The 18,173-nt window shown below is 39.1% G+C and overlaps 1 protein-coding gene across 3 annotated transcripts in view; it reads left to right on the forward strand.

The window, feature by feature from the left end:
* pcdh11 (protocadherin 11) overlaps positions 1-18,173 on the forward strand; it is a 186,001-nt gene that overhangs the window by 82,523 nt on the left and 85,305 nt on the right. For 2 of the 3 annotated variants that reach the window (XM_025911580.1, XM_005467579.4), the window contains exon 4: positions 17,142-17,201. The exons of the other annotated variant lie outside the window; for it this stretch is intronic. In XM_025911580.1, the coding sequence (XP_025767365.1) occupies positions 17,142-17,201 (60 nt within the window). The remainder of the gene's footprint in view (positions 1-17,141; positions 17,202-18,173) is intronic. 3 annotated transcript variants of the gene reach the window in all.

Here is an 18,173-nt window from a genome sequence, read left to right on the forward strand (position 1 = left end):
ATTAGTCTTCAGGGAGTCCCACCTATTGGGACTGTTAACCTTTAGCCATTCAGCCATAAAACAAGTGAGTTCCATTAAAATACATAATGCATGAAGTGCCGAGATTGCATGCCATTGATCAGCACTTGAATAAATTGAGTTGAAATCCTATTAACATAACCAGTTACACATAAAGTGAGATGAATAAAGTGCACTATAACACCTGCAAAAATTAGCTACCATCAGCCACAGTTTGTGATGGTTGAGCTGGTCAGGCTAACTGAAGCTAATTTAAAAATAAATTGTAATGAGCTATAATTCCAGCTATTTGTGCAGTGAGATGCTGGCATTTTAGTCACAGTTTGTTTTCCTTTTTTTTTAGTCTTTTTCTTAACATATTAGTCTGGATTGAAATGTCCTTTTTCTATACAGTACATACTCAGAGATCAGGCTGTGACCCTTTCTTCGATTTAATTCTGGAAAATGATTCCGCTGTATCACAACAGCAGAAGTTCACTTCGAGCAAGTAACACCATTACATTCTTTTTCACCTTTTACTCTCTGTGTAACTAGAAACTGTTAATGTTTCGTTGTTGTTTATTGTTTGTTCTTTTGGCTGGGTTTGAAAAGTTGCCATGAGATATGCACACGAGCTGTTTAGCTCGGTGCAGCGTGGCCTCCAAGGCAGCTTTGACTCATGGTGCCTGGCTGCTTCAGATGTGGCAACAAAGATTGCTCCCCCCTCCTCCCCCGACAACCACACGACACTCTTTAAAGCATGAGCATGTTCCTCCTTTTAACGCAATTAAGAGATGGCTTGTCATCTTGACAGGTTGCCTTCATCTCCTTAAATGCGTGCATGCTACAGCAATAAGTCTTTACGGCACTGAAACACCATATGATTTTTTTTCACCGTTTTTGTTTTCATGTCTCAGACTCCCTGTCTCTCTTGTATTAGGAATAATTGGGGCAATTAATTCAGGTGGATGCCCATTACACCATATGTGTTTTCAGATTAAGTGCGGAAAAGGCTCTGTCGCCCGACCCCGTGCAGACTGGGAGATGACCCAAATTGAAGCATGTTTCCTCCCACCCAAAGCTCCCCCTTCCCTCCCAGATTTCCCCTCCGACACCCGACATCCCGACGTCCCCACCCCCCTTCCGGTGCCATGCCAGCATCTCAACAACAATGCCAGAGAACGCCTGCCAATGGTGGCAGCTCCTTAATGAAATAGTAATTGTGACTGTGACTTGCATGCATCACTTGCTTTCCTGTTCTGTTCTGTTTCATTGCACAATACAGACAGGAGTCTACTGAGTTCCAGCTTTGTAATTTCATTAATGCTCAGTGTTGCACCTCTGCGTATGGTTTGTTTTCATTACTACTTTACATTAGCCGTGATTGCATTGCCTTATTGTTTGCAGAGTTAATAATTTAAGACATGCAGTTTGTACATAAAGTCTACTGCAGAGTCTACAACATGTGTCTGTTGTAGAGTGACAAATAAAGTGTGGTACGCAAGAAGCAAGATTGAATATTGCCGAAAAATTGGCACAGCGAGTTTTTTGTGGTATGGTGGTGGTAACAGCTGTTCAGAGAGACACGAGAGCATGGAAATATTTAAGATCAATATATCTTTGATTTCACTGGGAGTCTATAACGGGCCTCCAATTGTACGCTTCATTACTGGACACAGGGGCCTAGAGTGCTGACCAATCCCACCTAATGAAAACAAATGTACTTGCAACCTGAAGAAAAGAAACACACTACACTGCAGTTAAAATTTCACTGTCATTTTGTATGAGAACTGTGGCCGTAGTATATCCTGAACGGCAGACCTAGCAACTCAAGTGTGTCATTATGTGTGGGCAGGGAGAAGGAAAGCCAAAAAGTACTCTAATTGCAGACTTCTGCTGAAACTAAAAAACAGCTTCTATCTATCTATCTATCTATCTATCTATCTATCTATCTATCTATCTATCTATCTATCTATCTATCTATCTATCTATCTATCTACTATTCTTGCTGTATTAATATATTCTTACATGCAGATGTTCATAAATGGTAGTGTCGTTCATCAGAGCACAAATGAGATCAGGACTATTATTTCCAAAGTGCCCATGCTGATCTAACATCAGTTTTAGCTTCAGATCATGTTGAAAATGGAAGAAAAACAAGGACATATTTAGTGATCCTAGATCAGCGTACTTTCTCTGAGGTGTTTGATGAGAGCAGCTCCAGATTAGATTAGAGGCCTTACCCTGATGAAGGTAATCCATCATCTTGTAAGCAGGAAAAAAATTATGACAATTTAGTTCCAGCAAGTCTGTCAGAAGCTCTTAGCTTTTAGTTTCTAGCGTTGCATAACTACAAACAGAATAAAGAAGTACAAATGAAGGCTGGTGGCTCGACATGTTTTATAAAACTTGGGGGATTTTGATTTGTGACCATGACAGAGATTGAAAATACATCATACGCTGAAAGTACCTCTTTTCTATTTCCTGCTTTTTGTTTCTCTGTTTCACCTTTTGCCTTACCACTGCAGGCAAAACAAAATGCGTGCCGCTTCCATTTCATCTGCTAAACTTGGAGATAAAACACGTATAAAACTGGATGTTTTTTGAATGTTTCACCACTTTATTCCAGTTTGTGAGACGACAACGTCTTTGAACTTGATTTTCCCCCCAACGGTGCAAGTGCTGCGTCGCCCATGAAGTAAGCCTTCTTACTGGGCACTGAGGGAACGAGCTGATCAGCCTCTCAACACAAATCTTTTGTTTTTGTTATTCATGTCATATTTCTGTCAGGTGTGGCAGCTCATCAAGCTGAAATAATGAGGCCACATTCCATGATTAGTGACAGAACTCTTTAGATATTTATGTGACAGTAAACTGTTTCCTTTGTCAGACAGTTGGTTCTTGTCATTATTTCACCAAAGATCCTATTTTATTTTTTTAAATTATTATTCTTATTATTTGTGTTGCTCACAAGCAGTGGCATTTCTCACCACAACGCTCCTTTTTCTTTTTCTTTTGTAGAAATACAATACCCCCTCTCCCCCGTCTCCCATAAATAATTAAATAAATAAATAAATGTATACTGTAGGTTGAAGTCATAAATCCAGAAACCACTTTATAAGTGGGCGTATTAATTTAATTGAGGCAGAATCTGTTTTGTGACATGATAGATTAATGTGGGTGGAGAGTTTTAGCAGCTTAGGAGTTTAAATGTTTATGCATTTTTTGGTTTTATAATTCCTAATACCCATTAAGTGACATTAAATAATGTAATTTAAATAGCAATTTAAGTATTCCAGGATGACGTTTTACTTTTCTCCCGTGGCACAGTCGTAGCATAAGGTGTTTACTGCTTGAAAAACAATACCTGTATATCTCTGACACAGCACCATAATTACACTTCACGCTGTTCTGAATTAGACTGAAAGTATGATACCGATAGAGGTGATTAGTGAGTGTCTCGAACATATCACAAATGGCGTGGTAAGAAAAGCCAAGCCACATATTTATTCAAGTGAATCCAAAAAAAGTGCAGGTTTTGGATGAACTCTTTGTATGCTGCCTGCACAGACAACAGCTTGACAGTTGGTTTCAAAGAACATCTCAGCACCTGAAGGGAGGTGTGCAAGGAAGGGGAGAATCACAAAAGTGGTTCAGTCATGCACATCACACTGTTCTTGTTTTTATTAATTCCCACTGTACATCACTGCAGCACTTAAAACAGACTTTAGCTAGCACCCTCTAACTCGCATCAAAGTCAGCACTTGTTTATTGTGTCAGCTTTAGTAATAGACATTTGCCCAAACAACTGACAGTAACATTCCTTATGCAAATAGGCAAGAGTGAATTTCCATTGTTCTCACTGTGGGGTGGTACTGGTTTCGCATCAATTTACAGGTGAAAGAAAAGAGACTCACTGGGTGACTATGAAATTTCAAATTTGAAAATGGTAAATGATATAGAAGAAAACCATTCGTATCCACGCAGATGTTTGTTTGGATAGATTTTCTCTAGTTCTAATAATTTGCTTTGCTGTTCTACAACACTTTGCACCCAGGAATTTTCTTTATAGGTGACAACTCCTGTTTCAATAATAGCTGATTTGAAGCTGATCCCTTCATTTTGGCGCACATGACACATTAAAACTTAATTAACTCTCCGTCTGCCATAATGAGGAGTGTGATGTGTGAGTTGAGTGCCAATAAGGCGCAGTGGGAAGAGCTCGGCAAAAAAAAAAAAAAAAATCACACTAATTTAAATAATTGACATTATACATGCTGTGTTGAATAAATAATTAAATAAATAAATAACACCTCTGGATCATAGCTTGGGTTTCTCATTAGAAGGCAAACTGTGCAACTCCGTGCTCAGGAATGAAAGTCAAGTGAAGCAATTGCAATAATTACAGCAGCAAGAAAAAGTCTGTGCCTGTTGGGAAGGGTATAGGGGCTTCATGGAAGGCAATGAGGAGGGAGGCGCCGGCTGTCTACAGGTGCCTCTGATTAAGGGTAATCTGGCTAGCCCTCCCCTTTTTTATCTCTGCAACAAGCCCTGCTGCTTCTGGGTGCCTTGAGCTCCGTAGCTGCCTGGCGTAATGAGCTCCAAAGCCACACAGTAGATGCCCTGCAGGACAGTCCCTACAGAGCTATAATGAGCACTCCAGTGTACCAATTCGTGCTCCCCACCAAGGGGCCCCAGAAGCCAGCCTTCATTCAGACATGGGTGGGCATGGCTTGTTCACCAAACCTTCAATAGCCACCTTTCACTTCAACTCCCTTTCCAAGGTAATGGCATCCCATCTGGACTTAGTGTGATGCCATCGCGAGTGTGGTAGGAGGGATGGCAACATCGAGATCGGGGTGTAAGTCAGAGGCGGCGATAGAGATTGAGCTGCTGCAAAAATAGAGAGGAGGCAGGACATCAGAATAGAGTGCCAGGTAAAGAGTGAGGACAGCTGAAGTAGCTGGGGATAGAAAAAAAAGGTAAATGAAGGTAGAGGGATAGAGAGTACTATAACTGACAGATGGAGTGAGCATAAGAGAAGGAGCGGAAGGTAAATTGTAAAATGAGGGAGCTGCCCAGTTAGATGGGAGACAGAGGGGTGGAGAGAAAGAGAGAGGAGTATCCTGGTATAATGAGGTCTATGGAGGAGGGTGGGTAAAGAGAGGAGGGGGTGTCAGAGTCCAAGGTGAGATAGTGGAAGAGCAGGAGAGTGAGAGAGAGTGAAAGAGAAAGAGAGGCTCTTTTGCCAAACAGCGGTCCCTCTGTTGGTGCTGGGGTGTATCTGTGTGTTTAAGAAACTGCACTGCTGTGCTTTTGCTCTCTTAAACAACCAGGAGGTGGGTGAGAGGATCGACGGGCCTGACCACAGAGCAGGGCTTTGAAGCTGCCTCACGCTGCGAGAAACTGTATTGGATTTAGAGAGACTGCCTTTCAAAATGAAAAAGCGGAGAATGAAAGACAAAAGAAATGGAAAACTAAAATAGAGAAAATATTATAAAAGACTAAAAAGAAATATGCATTATGCATGAAGTATTCCTCATACATGCACTTTCTGCAGTTATCACTAAAAGATTAGCATAACAATTAACATTTTATAATAGCCTACATGCCAATAGCAAGACGGGGATGATGAACATGATGTGGGATTATTCGCCATCATTATGTAGCCATAAACAATTTTCATGGCTAGGAAAGATTCTGTTTATTTTTCAAATTAGTTGTCTTTTGCATCAAAGCCTTGTATTTTCCTGCATTTTGCATTTGTGGATGTGTTTCTCTGCGCGAACGCCTGCGCGCGTGTGTGTGTGTTCTAAGATGTTTGTGAAGTCCACAAGTAAAAAGGCCCTCATCATCTTTCATCTGTGCTGCATTTATTCTACAGTAGCAGTGCAGCAGCTGTTGCAGCTATTTTTTTTTCTCGCTTTTTTCCCCCTCCACACGTATTTTGTACTACGGATAAAATCTTGTGCATCTTCAAATAGCACGTTGTCAGATCACCAGTTGTACCTACTGGCAACTGAAAAGAATACGTTATCATTGTCTGAAGAAATGCGCTTGGGAGGAGAGTAAGTGTACAGCATTGTATACAGATACACAATAGACACCGTCAAATGAGAAACTTTTTTATACTACAACAGCTACATCTGTATCAGAAAGGATTAGCATGGCGGGAAGGATTGGACAGTGTGTCTTATTTTAATTGCTGTGTATTTTAAATAAATTCCCATTGCTTTTCTTCTTGAATAGAACCTCTGTGGGGACAGAAACTGTCTTTTCTGAATACGGTTCCATATGGGAATAGGGATTACATTATTATTATTATCTTGTGAGGGATTAAGGATTTGTCTCATTTTGTCCCAGTGAGTAGTGTTGCCCTGCAAAATACAACTAAATCACAACACAGTGTAACAAAATACATATACTTCGTTTTATTTTTTTAATAACAGCATCTCATGCATGGAAAACCAGTAACATTTTTCTAAAAAAGATAGTGAAATTAAAAATGACATTCGGGCTCAGTTTTCAATCCATCATAGAGGACAGATCAGTAAAATTTCCAGTTATCTAAAGGCGCGGTTTGACATTTTATTTTTGCTGTCATATTATTCTGTGTTACATCAATGCCTGTCATCCTATTGTTGGGAACACGTGATAAAGAGCAATGCCAAGCACTAGACATGCCTATATGAGAACTATGCGACACGTTTTAGCTTAAGAATGGAAAAAGTGTTCGCTTTCTACTGCACATCTAAAATGTACACAAATTGGTATCATTACTTGTTTTCGCATGGGTCACTTGGCTCCAGTGCAGTATTAACCGAGAGGACACCAGAACAAAAGCGCCGCCCACAGCCACAATTGACCTTTGGGGTTCTGATCTCTTAATGTGTTTCTCTGTGTTGGTGCTGATAAAGCTTTCCTTTGCCTCTGTCCAGATCTATAAAGGTTTTTTTCAAAGATGCTGGCAATGCGAAGTGGGAGACACAAATACCCTCTCCATTCCTCGGTCATAATCTCTGCCTCTGCCATCGATAGCTCTAATAGGTGTTTAGAAGGCCTTGTATGTGTCTCCATTTGATAGCCTGCTAATGGTTCGACATGTCATTCAGAGAAAATGTTTTGTGTTGAGGGGGCGGGGTGGAAGCAAGATCAGAATTCACCACAGGAGGCCTTGGCTGAACAACTGAAACATGTAATCAAAAGCCAAAAAAAAAACCCTCAACCCCAAAATCTTGTAAAACAGAGTATTTTCACTAAATGAATCTATATTCAAACCTGAAAGAGATGAAAAGATGTGCATTCATGCTCAAAACACCCAGGTTATTTTGTTATGGCTATCTGGCAATTGACAGGGCAGCCTCTTTTAAGCAAGTCCCTTTTAAATTATTGAATCTGCCAAACGATTCACTGCTACATTTAGTAACTGTAATTATGAACGCACCGCCCCAGCATAATACGTTGTTTTTGTGTATTTGAGAAGCATGTGCGTGACTGTGTGGTGATTCAAAAAAGGTTAAAGCCAGTTCTCAAATGTACACTTTGTACCATGTTAGATCTAAAAAGAGAGACGTTGGTGTCGGCGATGTGATTAGCTTCAGTCCCAGTTGGGCTGCAGAGAATGGAATACATTAGTTAACTAGTAGATATGTGAATTATATAATATTAGATTGATGTGTCCAATTGGATTTAAATGACAGTTATATTGTGTCTAAATCATATTTAAAACTGAGTGTCATATTAGATTCACAAGAGCAGACAATCTCCCATTGGAGTACCTGCCAAAAAATAGATGAATCTATGAGTTAATTCTTAATCATTGCTAAAATGGATTTTAAAGATATCTGAAGTCTCGTGGTGCAATTTTTAACATTTTTCATTTCTTCGGTTGTTCATTAATTAAGAATTTTTATATATTTTTTGTCCTATAATAGTCACCTTACATTTTACAGCAAAAATTAGTTCGGCGGAGCACAGTAAACAATATATATAAATATAAACTGTAAAAACAATATGACTTTTTGACATTCAACACCACCCTGGATTAATTATATCCTCTTTCCCAGAAAGAAATCCCATTCATAATACTTTCTGACTTAACTCTGCCTTTTACACCAGGCTTCAGCAGCCTGCTGCTGCTGCTTGGCCACAGAAGTTCTCCACTGAGGTTTAACGCAACCAATGAGATTATTTATGCTTGCATAGCAGCTCTGTCTCTGAAAAAACATGTTTGTATTGCTAAAACCCCAATCTGCCTACATGTCCTGGTTCATGTGTGGCCGTGACTCCCCAGACTGAAGGTTTGGTCGAGGTCTCTCTTTCTGCTAGTAGTGTGGAACACATGCCTGGCACGACCAGTGCCATGGGGGGAATGGCACACAGCTGGTTTGATTGGACTCTGGCCTTAATCGCCCATGTCTCTGCCATCAGCGCTCAAGGAGCAGTAACACACATGTTAACTGTGCTCGTACAAGGGAAACTGATTGGAGCCTTCTAGATTTATTCCTAATCAAATACTGAATTGTGCCCAGACAGATAAAAGGCTGGTGTCGCTTTGCAAGTCTGGTATCAATGTCTAACAAGAAAGTTTGGCCTAGGTGTTCAACGAGCTACTTTGCGGTCTCAATTTTTCGGCAGATGAAGAGGACTGTTGTCAGAGAGCTGATTGTAGGGTGCAAAATACTGGGTGACAATGTGCGTGTCAAGATAAATACATCTGCTCCTGAGGAAATGCCATTAGCCATGCATATTTTAATCCTAAATAACTGTTATAAAAGGTTGCAAAACAAAAACACAAGGATCTGAAAGGTCAGTATTGAGCAGCTTAAACAAGAGTAGACTGCTCATCTAAACACGAGCATCTCGCCTGTAACTGATGAGAAGTACAAGTTGGAGACTTTTTTTTTTTAAATTCTCATTCCTCGGATGTACTGTTATGCATCATATTTATCATTCTGACCTCTTTTGTCAAACAGCAGTCAAATCAGAATGCTTTTTTAATAACACATGCACTGAATAATATAACTTGCTAAGATGTTAAATATTGTCATTTATCAAAAAAGCCATTGCCTGACCATGAGAAGAAGTCAATAACAATGTGTAGCTAATGTAATTTTGAATACACTTAATGCTCTGCTTAGCCGACTAGAGAGGGGACTGCAGTAATAAATCGGTTGACTGTTGCTGATAAGCTTAACAGCAAAGCAGCATCCAAGCATTTGAATGAGGGCATTAATGGTTGTTTAAAACAGGAATAATGAAGTGACAACAGCAGTGTTGTGTTGCCTCTTGCTCTTGAGAGGAACGTCTGCCAGTGAAGGAAAATGGTGACTTGCTTACTTCTAAAGGACATCAGCAGAGAAGTAGTACTTCCAGTCATCAGAACTTGGCGAATACTATAATTGCAAACGATAAAAACAAACAAACAAAAAAACCCCAAAACAACGTGGCCTCATTTCAGCATTTCATTTCATTTGTGTCAACAGCTTCTCATGCATGCACACAAACTTAAAAGCGTACGCGCAGGGAGACCACTCTTAATCTTTTTGACGCACACATGTGCATGCTCATGCACGCTCGCTCGCGAAATACACATCGAAGCTCATATGCAGTGCACAAACACAAAGCAAATGTCCTCACAAAGTAGATGAGCTCCATTCTGTGTCGAATCGAAAGCATCTGCAAAGCCAGTTGCTCTCGGCCGTGGAGGCGTGCATCAGCCGGCAGAGGCGCCTGCTTGGTGTCCCAGGGTGGCTCGCGTAACACTTGGCCTGCTCCCTAGCCACTGCCGGGATCAGAAAGGCCCACTGCTATCATCCGGGCGCTGGCAGCAGTGAGGCTAGGCTTAGAATGACAAATTGGTTTGAGGGAGTGAGTGAGGGAGAGAGCAAGCCAAGAAATATACTTTGAAGAGAGAAATGCATTCCGGGTTTTGACAAGCATGCCATATTATATGGTCAAGTGTACAAGTCTGACTCCTGCCATGCGGATTGATCGAGATCCCAAAGACACTTAAATGAGGCGAGGGTCTTTCATCGTGACAATGCCAAAGAATTTATCTTAGAAAGTCACCCAAAATATGACTGGATTAGAGAGCTTTTCAGCATGCGGTCTCTCGTCTCGTGGCCTCAATTTTCATTGAACTGCCCTTTTATTTTTTATCAACAATAGTTTAGTAGTATTTGCTTATGTTTCACAGTGTTGGAAATGTACAAATTTCTAAATGCACATTACAATATTTCCAACTTTATCTAAAGAAACCCGAATTATTGTGTAAATCAGGATGTTTACATACACAAATGCATTTCAGATAATTGTAGAAATAATCTGAAAAAAATATATGTTGTGTAATACATGCTAATGTAATTTTCTCTGATGGATTATTGATTCAGAATGTATTACTTGCTTCATATTTCAACAAACTCATCATTGCCACCATCATCAGTGATTACAGCCAGTGAATAATGCTCTGTGCTTATGGTTTGGCAGAGTTATTCTTTTCAAATGAAACACGCAGAGAAAAATGGTGGTTAGTGAAATGTTATCTTTATTTTGGACTGAAGTAGAGCACAAACTGATATTTAGCCACTAAATATTGCATATATAATACGTGGCATGTATAACATATCACTATTAAGTATCAGCTTAAAAAATGGTCTGTCTGTTTTCTGTATGAAGGTTCTGAAAACAAAATCTCCTAATGCAAAGTCAGAGCAATAAAAACAATATTAAGCTTTTTCTGCATATTTTAGATTATCGGAAACCCACATTCGGTGAAATCCGACTCTAGTTAATCCACAACAAAACTGCATTTGTAAAAAAAAAAATCCATTCTACCAGAGACTGTTCAAAATTATAGGGGCAAGAAAATTCCAAAATAAATGGGGAACGGTGCAAGTATTGACACTGGCAAGCTGTTTAATGTTGAAGGTGCACAGCACTCTGCTCGACTCGAGGAGGAGACAGCGTACGAACGCTTTGCATATTCAAACAGAAAATACTTTATTTAATCATGTGCAATCAAATCTACAATAGACTGTATAAGGGATAATCTAATTAAACATTACCACAATTATCGGTCTTGGCCAATTGGATAACTGACTTATTTACTAGTGCGGTGTTCTGCTGTTTTAAGCAAGAGCTTGTTTTAAACAAGCAGCTTTGTAGGTTGTAATTACATTTTCTGCAGGCTTGTTGGCACCTTGGTCAAAGGCAAACTCCTGTGTGGACTCCCTCATGTAAATAAGAGCCCCTTTCCTTGCCAAAGCAATCATGACATTGCACTGGTGTAATGCTAGGCCTGCAAATAAGCCATGTCAGAAGCATACGCACAAGACACCGGATGTAGCCCTCTTGAATTCCCTCTCTCAGCAAACTGCAGAGACGCACCATTTGGCATCTCTGGAATTTGGTTTGAGGTTGCAGAGTATTTTACTTTTGTTGTCAAATTGCTTTGCAAATGAGGCCCACTCTGGCACGATTTCAAAGAGCTTGTGCTATATGTGCAGCTTCCTTCAGGCACTAGTTTCTGAACCTTCATCATTCTCTATGCATATGCACAGTACTGCACTAAGCTCACATGGAAGGCTAGATAAACATGCCAGGCTGGGAGGAAGATGGAAGGCAGTATGCTTATGTCTTGTCAGCCTGTCTGTATGTTGATTTTGTGTTGTTCAGCTTGACTGGCATGGTCTATCTAATAACATGGCAGGTAGACAGTACGAAAGCCTCGTAGGTTTCTACCCATTAAAATGATATTCAATCATTTTTTGATGGGCTTTTTTTTTGCCCTAAACCACGCCTTATAACGATTTAAGGTTCGAGCGCCATTCACATTGAAATGTTGTGTTGCTTGAAGCCACATCAAAATAATTGTTTTGATATGTTCCGTTTTTGACTTGGCAATGACATTAATAGGAGGTGATTGTACAATGAGGATAAAAAACATTTTTTGAGGTATGTTGACTAAATTTCAGCCATGGATCCCCTGGCTCACAATTATACGTTTTTAGTCTGGGCATCATGGAACAGCCATTGCTTTGAGATACAAGTGTTGCACATATTGCGTGTCCTTTTGATTGCATGTCCAAGTCAGCCACTAAATAATAATGCAGGGATTGAAACACTGCAAAATAGCCCAAGGCTCAGAAATTGCTAATGAACATCAGCAGGGTGCAGCTGGGGTTGCACTCTGTGATAAAGGCATTGAAACCTTACTTCATGTTTCAAAGGCAAATAATCTGTGGTCGATTTCTTTATACTCCAAACATCTGTGTCACTGCCTCAAAAGTGGCGGGACACAATAAATGTGCACTAAGGAAAACTATAGATGACTCGCTAAAATGAGACATATATTCCAACGTGTCATAGTTTCAAGTGTTAACCAGACTTCAGCACTGGACATCTTTATGGCATATGTTTCTGTGGACTGATAAGCAGTGGAAGCATGATCTCTGTCATCACAATATTACAAATATGTGTTTTATACTTGTTACATTTTCTCCTTTCACTGCCTGTCAAGAACTATTCTCACTTTGCAGAGAACCGGCAAGCAAGGGGAAATCCGTGGAGAGGCAAAGAGACAGAAGGCAAGAAAAAGAGAATATATTTGGTGCTATGTGCTGCAGATCAAAAACATGGCAGTCACATGATCAAAGGCATTTGATAATCCTTGAACTACAATGCTCCTTTAATCCTAGCGAGAGAACTATATTTTATTGGGGGAGGAGGGCTGAAACAATGTTGGGGTGACAAACAGAGCTGAAGAAGCAGTAACTAGCTGGTAGAAATACAGTTTACTAAATGTGGCACAGTACTTTTGTGGGAGCTGGGGAAGAAAATAGTATAAAGCCTCCTTGTGTGGGGAGAAAATGGAGGCTGAGTTGATGGGACTAGAAACACAAATGTGCCACAAGTCAGTGTCCACTCAGCACTGAATAGTGCTCTTGTTTTTTTTCGCTATACTTGTTGGGGAAGTTGGCTCGGTGAATGTGACTAGACTGCCTTATACTACATCTGCCACACAGAAACAGAGTGCAAGCTACACAGGGTTTGGGCTGCGACTTCTCCCAGTCAAGTTGAGTTTCTGGCTAGTTCATTTTCCTGAAGATTCATTTATACATACATATATATGTTTAAAAAATTGGATGGTTTACAAAAATACGCTATATAATCAAATGGCAGAACGACAACATACCAAATTGTATTCATTATTTATTTATTTTAATTCATTGTGAATTTACATATGATATATTACACTTTTAAAAAAAACTATGTAATACTTTAACTGCAATATTTCATGTTTGGTGGAAAAGCAGCACCATCCACCCTGAAGGTTTTCACAACTTGCAAAAAACAAAAAATTGTAAAGAAATTTGAGATTTTGTTCAGGACTTAAAGTAAAAGCATCCAAAGAATTAGACATCTCTGTGCACAAAGAAAACACATAGACGTGCTCGGTGAGTTATCAGGCACAACTGCGTTATACAGATGTCGCTCTGCAGTGGAAATCATTGCACAGGCTCAGACATATTTCTGAAAACCATTGTCATTAAACACAGTTCATTCACTAAATGAAAGTTAAAGCCAGAAACATTATAAGAGAGTCTATTGTAACACTATCCTGAAAGAATCTGGGGACTATTTCTAATCCATATATTATACAGCAGCAAAGCTGAGAGTAGAAAAGCTTTTTTAAAACCTAAAGTGACATCCACACAGAGAGCGATTCACTCATCCATATCACTTTGAAGTCAACGTAGGTGCAAACTCTGGTTGCCTAGGTAACCCTCTAATGCATTTACTACCAGGTCATATGTCAATCAACAGCATCCTGCACTCTTAGCAGTTGCTTCAGTTGCTTACCTCAAAGCTGAGAAACGTTGACTTCCCCCTCAGTTCGTGTCACCGGCATTTTTTGTCTGGTCTCCAAATCACTGCGAATCTTTTCATGTGTTCGTACAGCACAAATTTACTAACTTTCCAAACAGGTGTGCAGAGGTGTATATGGCTGCTGAGTGGACTTTTTTATACCCTACAATGCAAAATAAATAAAAAACATATTTTTTTTAAAAAGCTTACCCATTTTCTCAGAAAGTGGTTTACCAAAACTTCAGTTTTTTTATTTTTTATTTTGCAAGAGCATGATCCCGGAGCAAAGAGAAGACCTCACAGCTGAAAAGTTTTACTGGAGCTTTACTTGTGTTCAGTGGTACACATCTTTTCTTAAATATTTTTTCTAATATCACACAAGATTAATAGAGACAGAAAACATATAAATGACAAATAGTTATTTATGAAGTCTTTTCTCACAAAAGTTTTCAGATTTTTATTATTATATGTTAACAGGCGCATAAAAGCCCATTTTTAACATTCACCTTTTTCAGTTCTGTAGTTTTTTTTTTAAGAGAAAGTGAAAAACAAGAAAACTTTCATCTGAAACTCTTCAAAGTATGCTTGTTCTGAAGAAATTTAAGATTCCGTGTGGGAAACTTTCAACAGAGAAGCAGACACCTCGCAGGTCCTCAGCTGGCCCTGTCATTATTATAACCTTAGACCAAGATTGTGTTGGTCTGTGAAAGGAGTAGCACACAATGTGCATTTTTTGGCAAATTCCCACATGGAATAGGCTTTCTTTAAACAAAAATACTCCAGTGACTTTCAGGAGGTAGTCAGTCTCATTTTTCAAGAAACATAGAAAAACTCTCTGTCCCATGCAGCTTTTTACGCACATGTTGGTGACGTGAAATTAAAATAAGAGCATATATTTATAGCAAAAGCAAAAAAAACTTTGTTTTCTACTATTTTTATTTAAATAACAAGTTTAAATATTTTGCATATTTTTGTTTTTATTTGTCTTTGATGCAAACTGTTAGTGGGAAAACCGTGCGTCATTTATTAAAGTACACAATTAAGACTTACACAGTTTGTGAGCTGCTGAGTGAGGCTTATAATTTATATGATGAAAGTAAAGACAGCGAGATAGAAATAGAGCTCATTCTTAGATTTTATCAAAACATTTCCAAGAAATCAGGAAGATAAAATTGTCTTATATTTTCTTCAGAAACTGTAATATATATATATGTATAAAATGTGCTCTCTGGGCCTCATCCTATTACAATAACCAGCCCATGCATGGTGAAAAGACAAAAACATCAATATGTGGCGTAATCCAAATCCCTCTGTTGCAAGCATTGTCAATAGTCTTCATTATCAGATGCAAAATGTCCCAGACAAAGGTGAGTTGAAAAATGACAGTCGTTTTTACTTCCATATGTTTTCCCTTATCGCCTCTCTACTCTACTGTCTCTCCTGTAACTGTGCGGAGATGAGCTATGAGCTGTTTGTCAGAAAAGCTGTACAGTTTCCACGCTGATGAAACACTAACGATTATTAATTAGATTTAACAAGTGAGTTAAACTAGGACTTCATAAGAAATGGCATGAGTGAAAAGTGGTGGTTAGCTTTGCTGTTATCCTTGTTTTGTGTTGTTTTTTTTTACTTTTTTGCATTTGATAATGTTGCTTCTTTAACAGTATTTGTACTTCCAAATGAAAGTAGTTGTTAATTTGGAACTCATATTGTTTTGTACAAATTCAACAAAACAAAACAAATAAATAAATAAATGCTTTTGCATAAACACATTGTGTGTTCAATAGTTTTAGCATATTTGGCATCTGATTTTATAATCTGGTAACACAGAAATAACACAAATAATGTTTGTTTTTTCCCTGTTATCATCATAAACGACAGTAGAATAACTAGAAGTAAAGGGAATATTTTCCTGAATGCTTTGTGTGAGGTTTTTGCAAGTCATGCCTTGATTAACCGCCAGTATTGATGGAGTGCCGAGTTATCTGTACATTGCAAACACTGTGGTTCACATTATAATTGATTGGACTCTCTTTTTTTTTTCTTTTTCTTTTTTGTCACTCTCCTCCTAACTCTACAATATCCTGTAGAATCTAATATTCACAATTTTGGAGGCAGTGTTCAGAATCAAGGTCATTCATTTCCCCCCACTGGGAACATGCAGAAGCAAATTCCATTTCCTGCTCCTATCCACAAAGAAAATAATTCATGTTTATTTGTCACATCAATTAAGATATCATGGTTATATTGCCTACTCAATCTGTAGGGAAAATTTTGTCTACTAATTCCATCGTCCCAGCAAGGCCCATTTATTCATTTATATTTCATGACCTGGTGTTTACGCTACAGCGAATGCCTGGCTGATAATTTTTTCCTCCCCTCTCTTAGTCGCCTTGGCCAGAGAGGTGTTCTCCTTCTACGTTGCGATGAAATATAGATGTTAAGAGTCTGGAGAGTTGAGTGTCTCATCTGTCCTAGAGAAACCATAAGGCAGCCATTAATAGTGTCACAGAGCATCAGACGTACCACAGGCACATAATTGGAAATGAGGACATAACTGAAAGCACCTGCTTGAAAATCAACAGGGCCTTCCCACGAGGCAGGCCCTTGGTAGATTCCAAAAGAAGTTTTCCGAGCCCCTCCGCTTCCCTGCTGGTTCTGCTTCACCCATTGCTCTCTTTTTTTCATTTCTCACCGAGGTCAGCTCACGATGGCTTATTTTTTTCTTTTTTTTTTAATGATGGCATTGTGAGTATGCAAATACTTTGGATCTTTGCATAATCACAAGCAGCAGGACCATCTGTTGTTGGCTTGTTGACTTACCTTGTGTCTGCTTTTAATGGTGTTTTCTTGTATCTGAGTGATGTATTGGTGTATTAACAATGTGATAATCATTTAACCTCAAAAAATGCAGTCGGGCGTGTACGAAAAATCCGAACATATGTTCAGTGAAATCTTCTGACAAAGGAGGATTTATAATCTTTGTGCAGGGATAGAAATAAGGGAAAACACAAAAACAAATAACAAAAAAAAAAAATCACTCCGCTCACGTTATGTCAGATAAGACGATGCTGTCAAGATAGAGATTTAAAATGTGACGCTCGACAAATGTTGTGATCTTGGCTTAGTGGGTAGTAAAGAGTGGGAGTTAACCCCCACTTAAAAACACAGCAAAAATACTAATAGCAAGGAATAGTAAATAAGATGAAACTTTTTGCAAGGATATGCCTGCAATGAAACATGTCCCTGATAATGTTTTCTTTTTCTTCTACTAGAACCTGAGCCAGACACCAGAGAAGTCTTTTAACTCACCGCCTCCCATTTGTCCTCATAAGGTAAGCTCCAGCTTGCTTTCAGGCAAGGAATAAACAGCATTATGTGAAATAATTACAGATATTTTAAGAATGCGATGTTCTTATTAAGCTGTGCTTCTGTGTCTATTTGCATTTTGCATTTGTAAATTAGCTGTATAATATGTCAAGACCCTTTTCATCTTCTCACATATCTGATGTTCCATTCACCATATCACTGCAAGACTCTTTGCCAAATGGTGTGCAAATTAATTTGTTTATCATGGGTTCTTAAAGAAACTATTTTCATTTCCAAGACAACAGTTTCATCTGTTTTCTGTTCTTCCTCTGTGCGTTCTGCTAATCGTTCGAGATTTATTTAAGATGAGGCGAGAAGGGCAAATTTATTCAATGCTAATTAGTCTTGTACATGCACAGTCAAAGTCATCACTTCACTGTGATGGTCTCAAGTCGTCACCACACACTGACTGAAGTCACTCTCCCCTTCAACCTCTACTCCTGATGCATGACTCTTGCAAATGTGATAATGTGCCATGCAGTGAAATTCGCGCAATTTCAGTTCACTTAGCACCAAACGTGTCAAAAATGCCTGTGTCCTTTTCTGGATGAATGGGCGTTATGGTTGAGAGTGGCTTATTGCAAGAGTGGACCTTGGTAAAAGGAGCCCAATAGATGGAAGCTGTCTGACAGGCTGTCATCAACTGTTCAAAGCCTAACACCGCTCTACATCCCTAATGCACAGCTAGCTGTCTGAAATGACTTTGGTGGCATTAAAATATGCAGACAGTGGTCGGAGAGTAAATAATAACAAAATATGATACCTGTTTCTCTGCTCTGTCACTGGAAAATCACTGGAAATGGAAAACTATCTGCATATCTATCATTGCAGAATAACAACGCACATCCATGTAAGGCCATGTAAGAAGACATCTCTTTCGATTGCTCCACAGACTATGTCTACGTCTTGTTTCCTCTGGACCCCATACTTCTCTCTCT

This window comes from Oreochromis niloticus, linkage group LG2 (genome assembly GCF_001858045.2).
Source record: "Oreochromis niloticus isolate F11D_XX linkage group LG2, O_niloticus_UMD_NMBU, whole genome shotgun sequence".
NCBI classification, from domain to species: Eukaryota; Metazoa; Chordata; class Actinopteri; order Cichliformes; family Cichlidae; genus Oreochromis; species Oreochromis niloticus.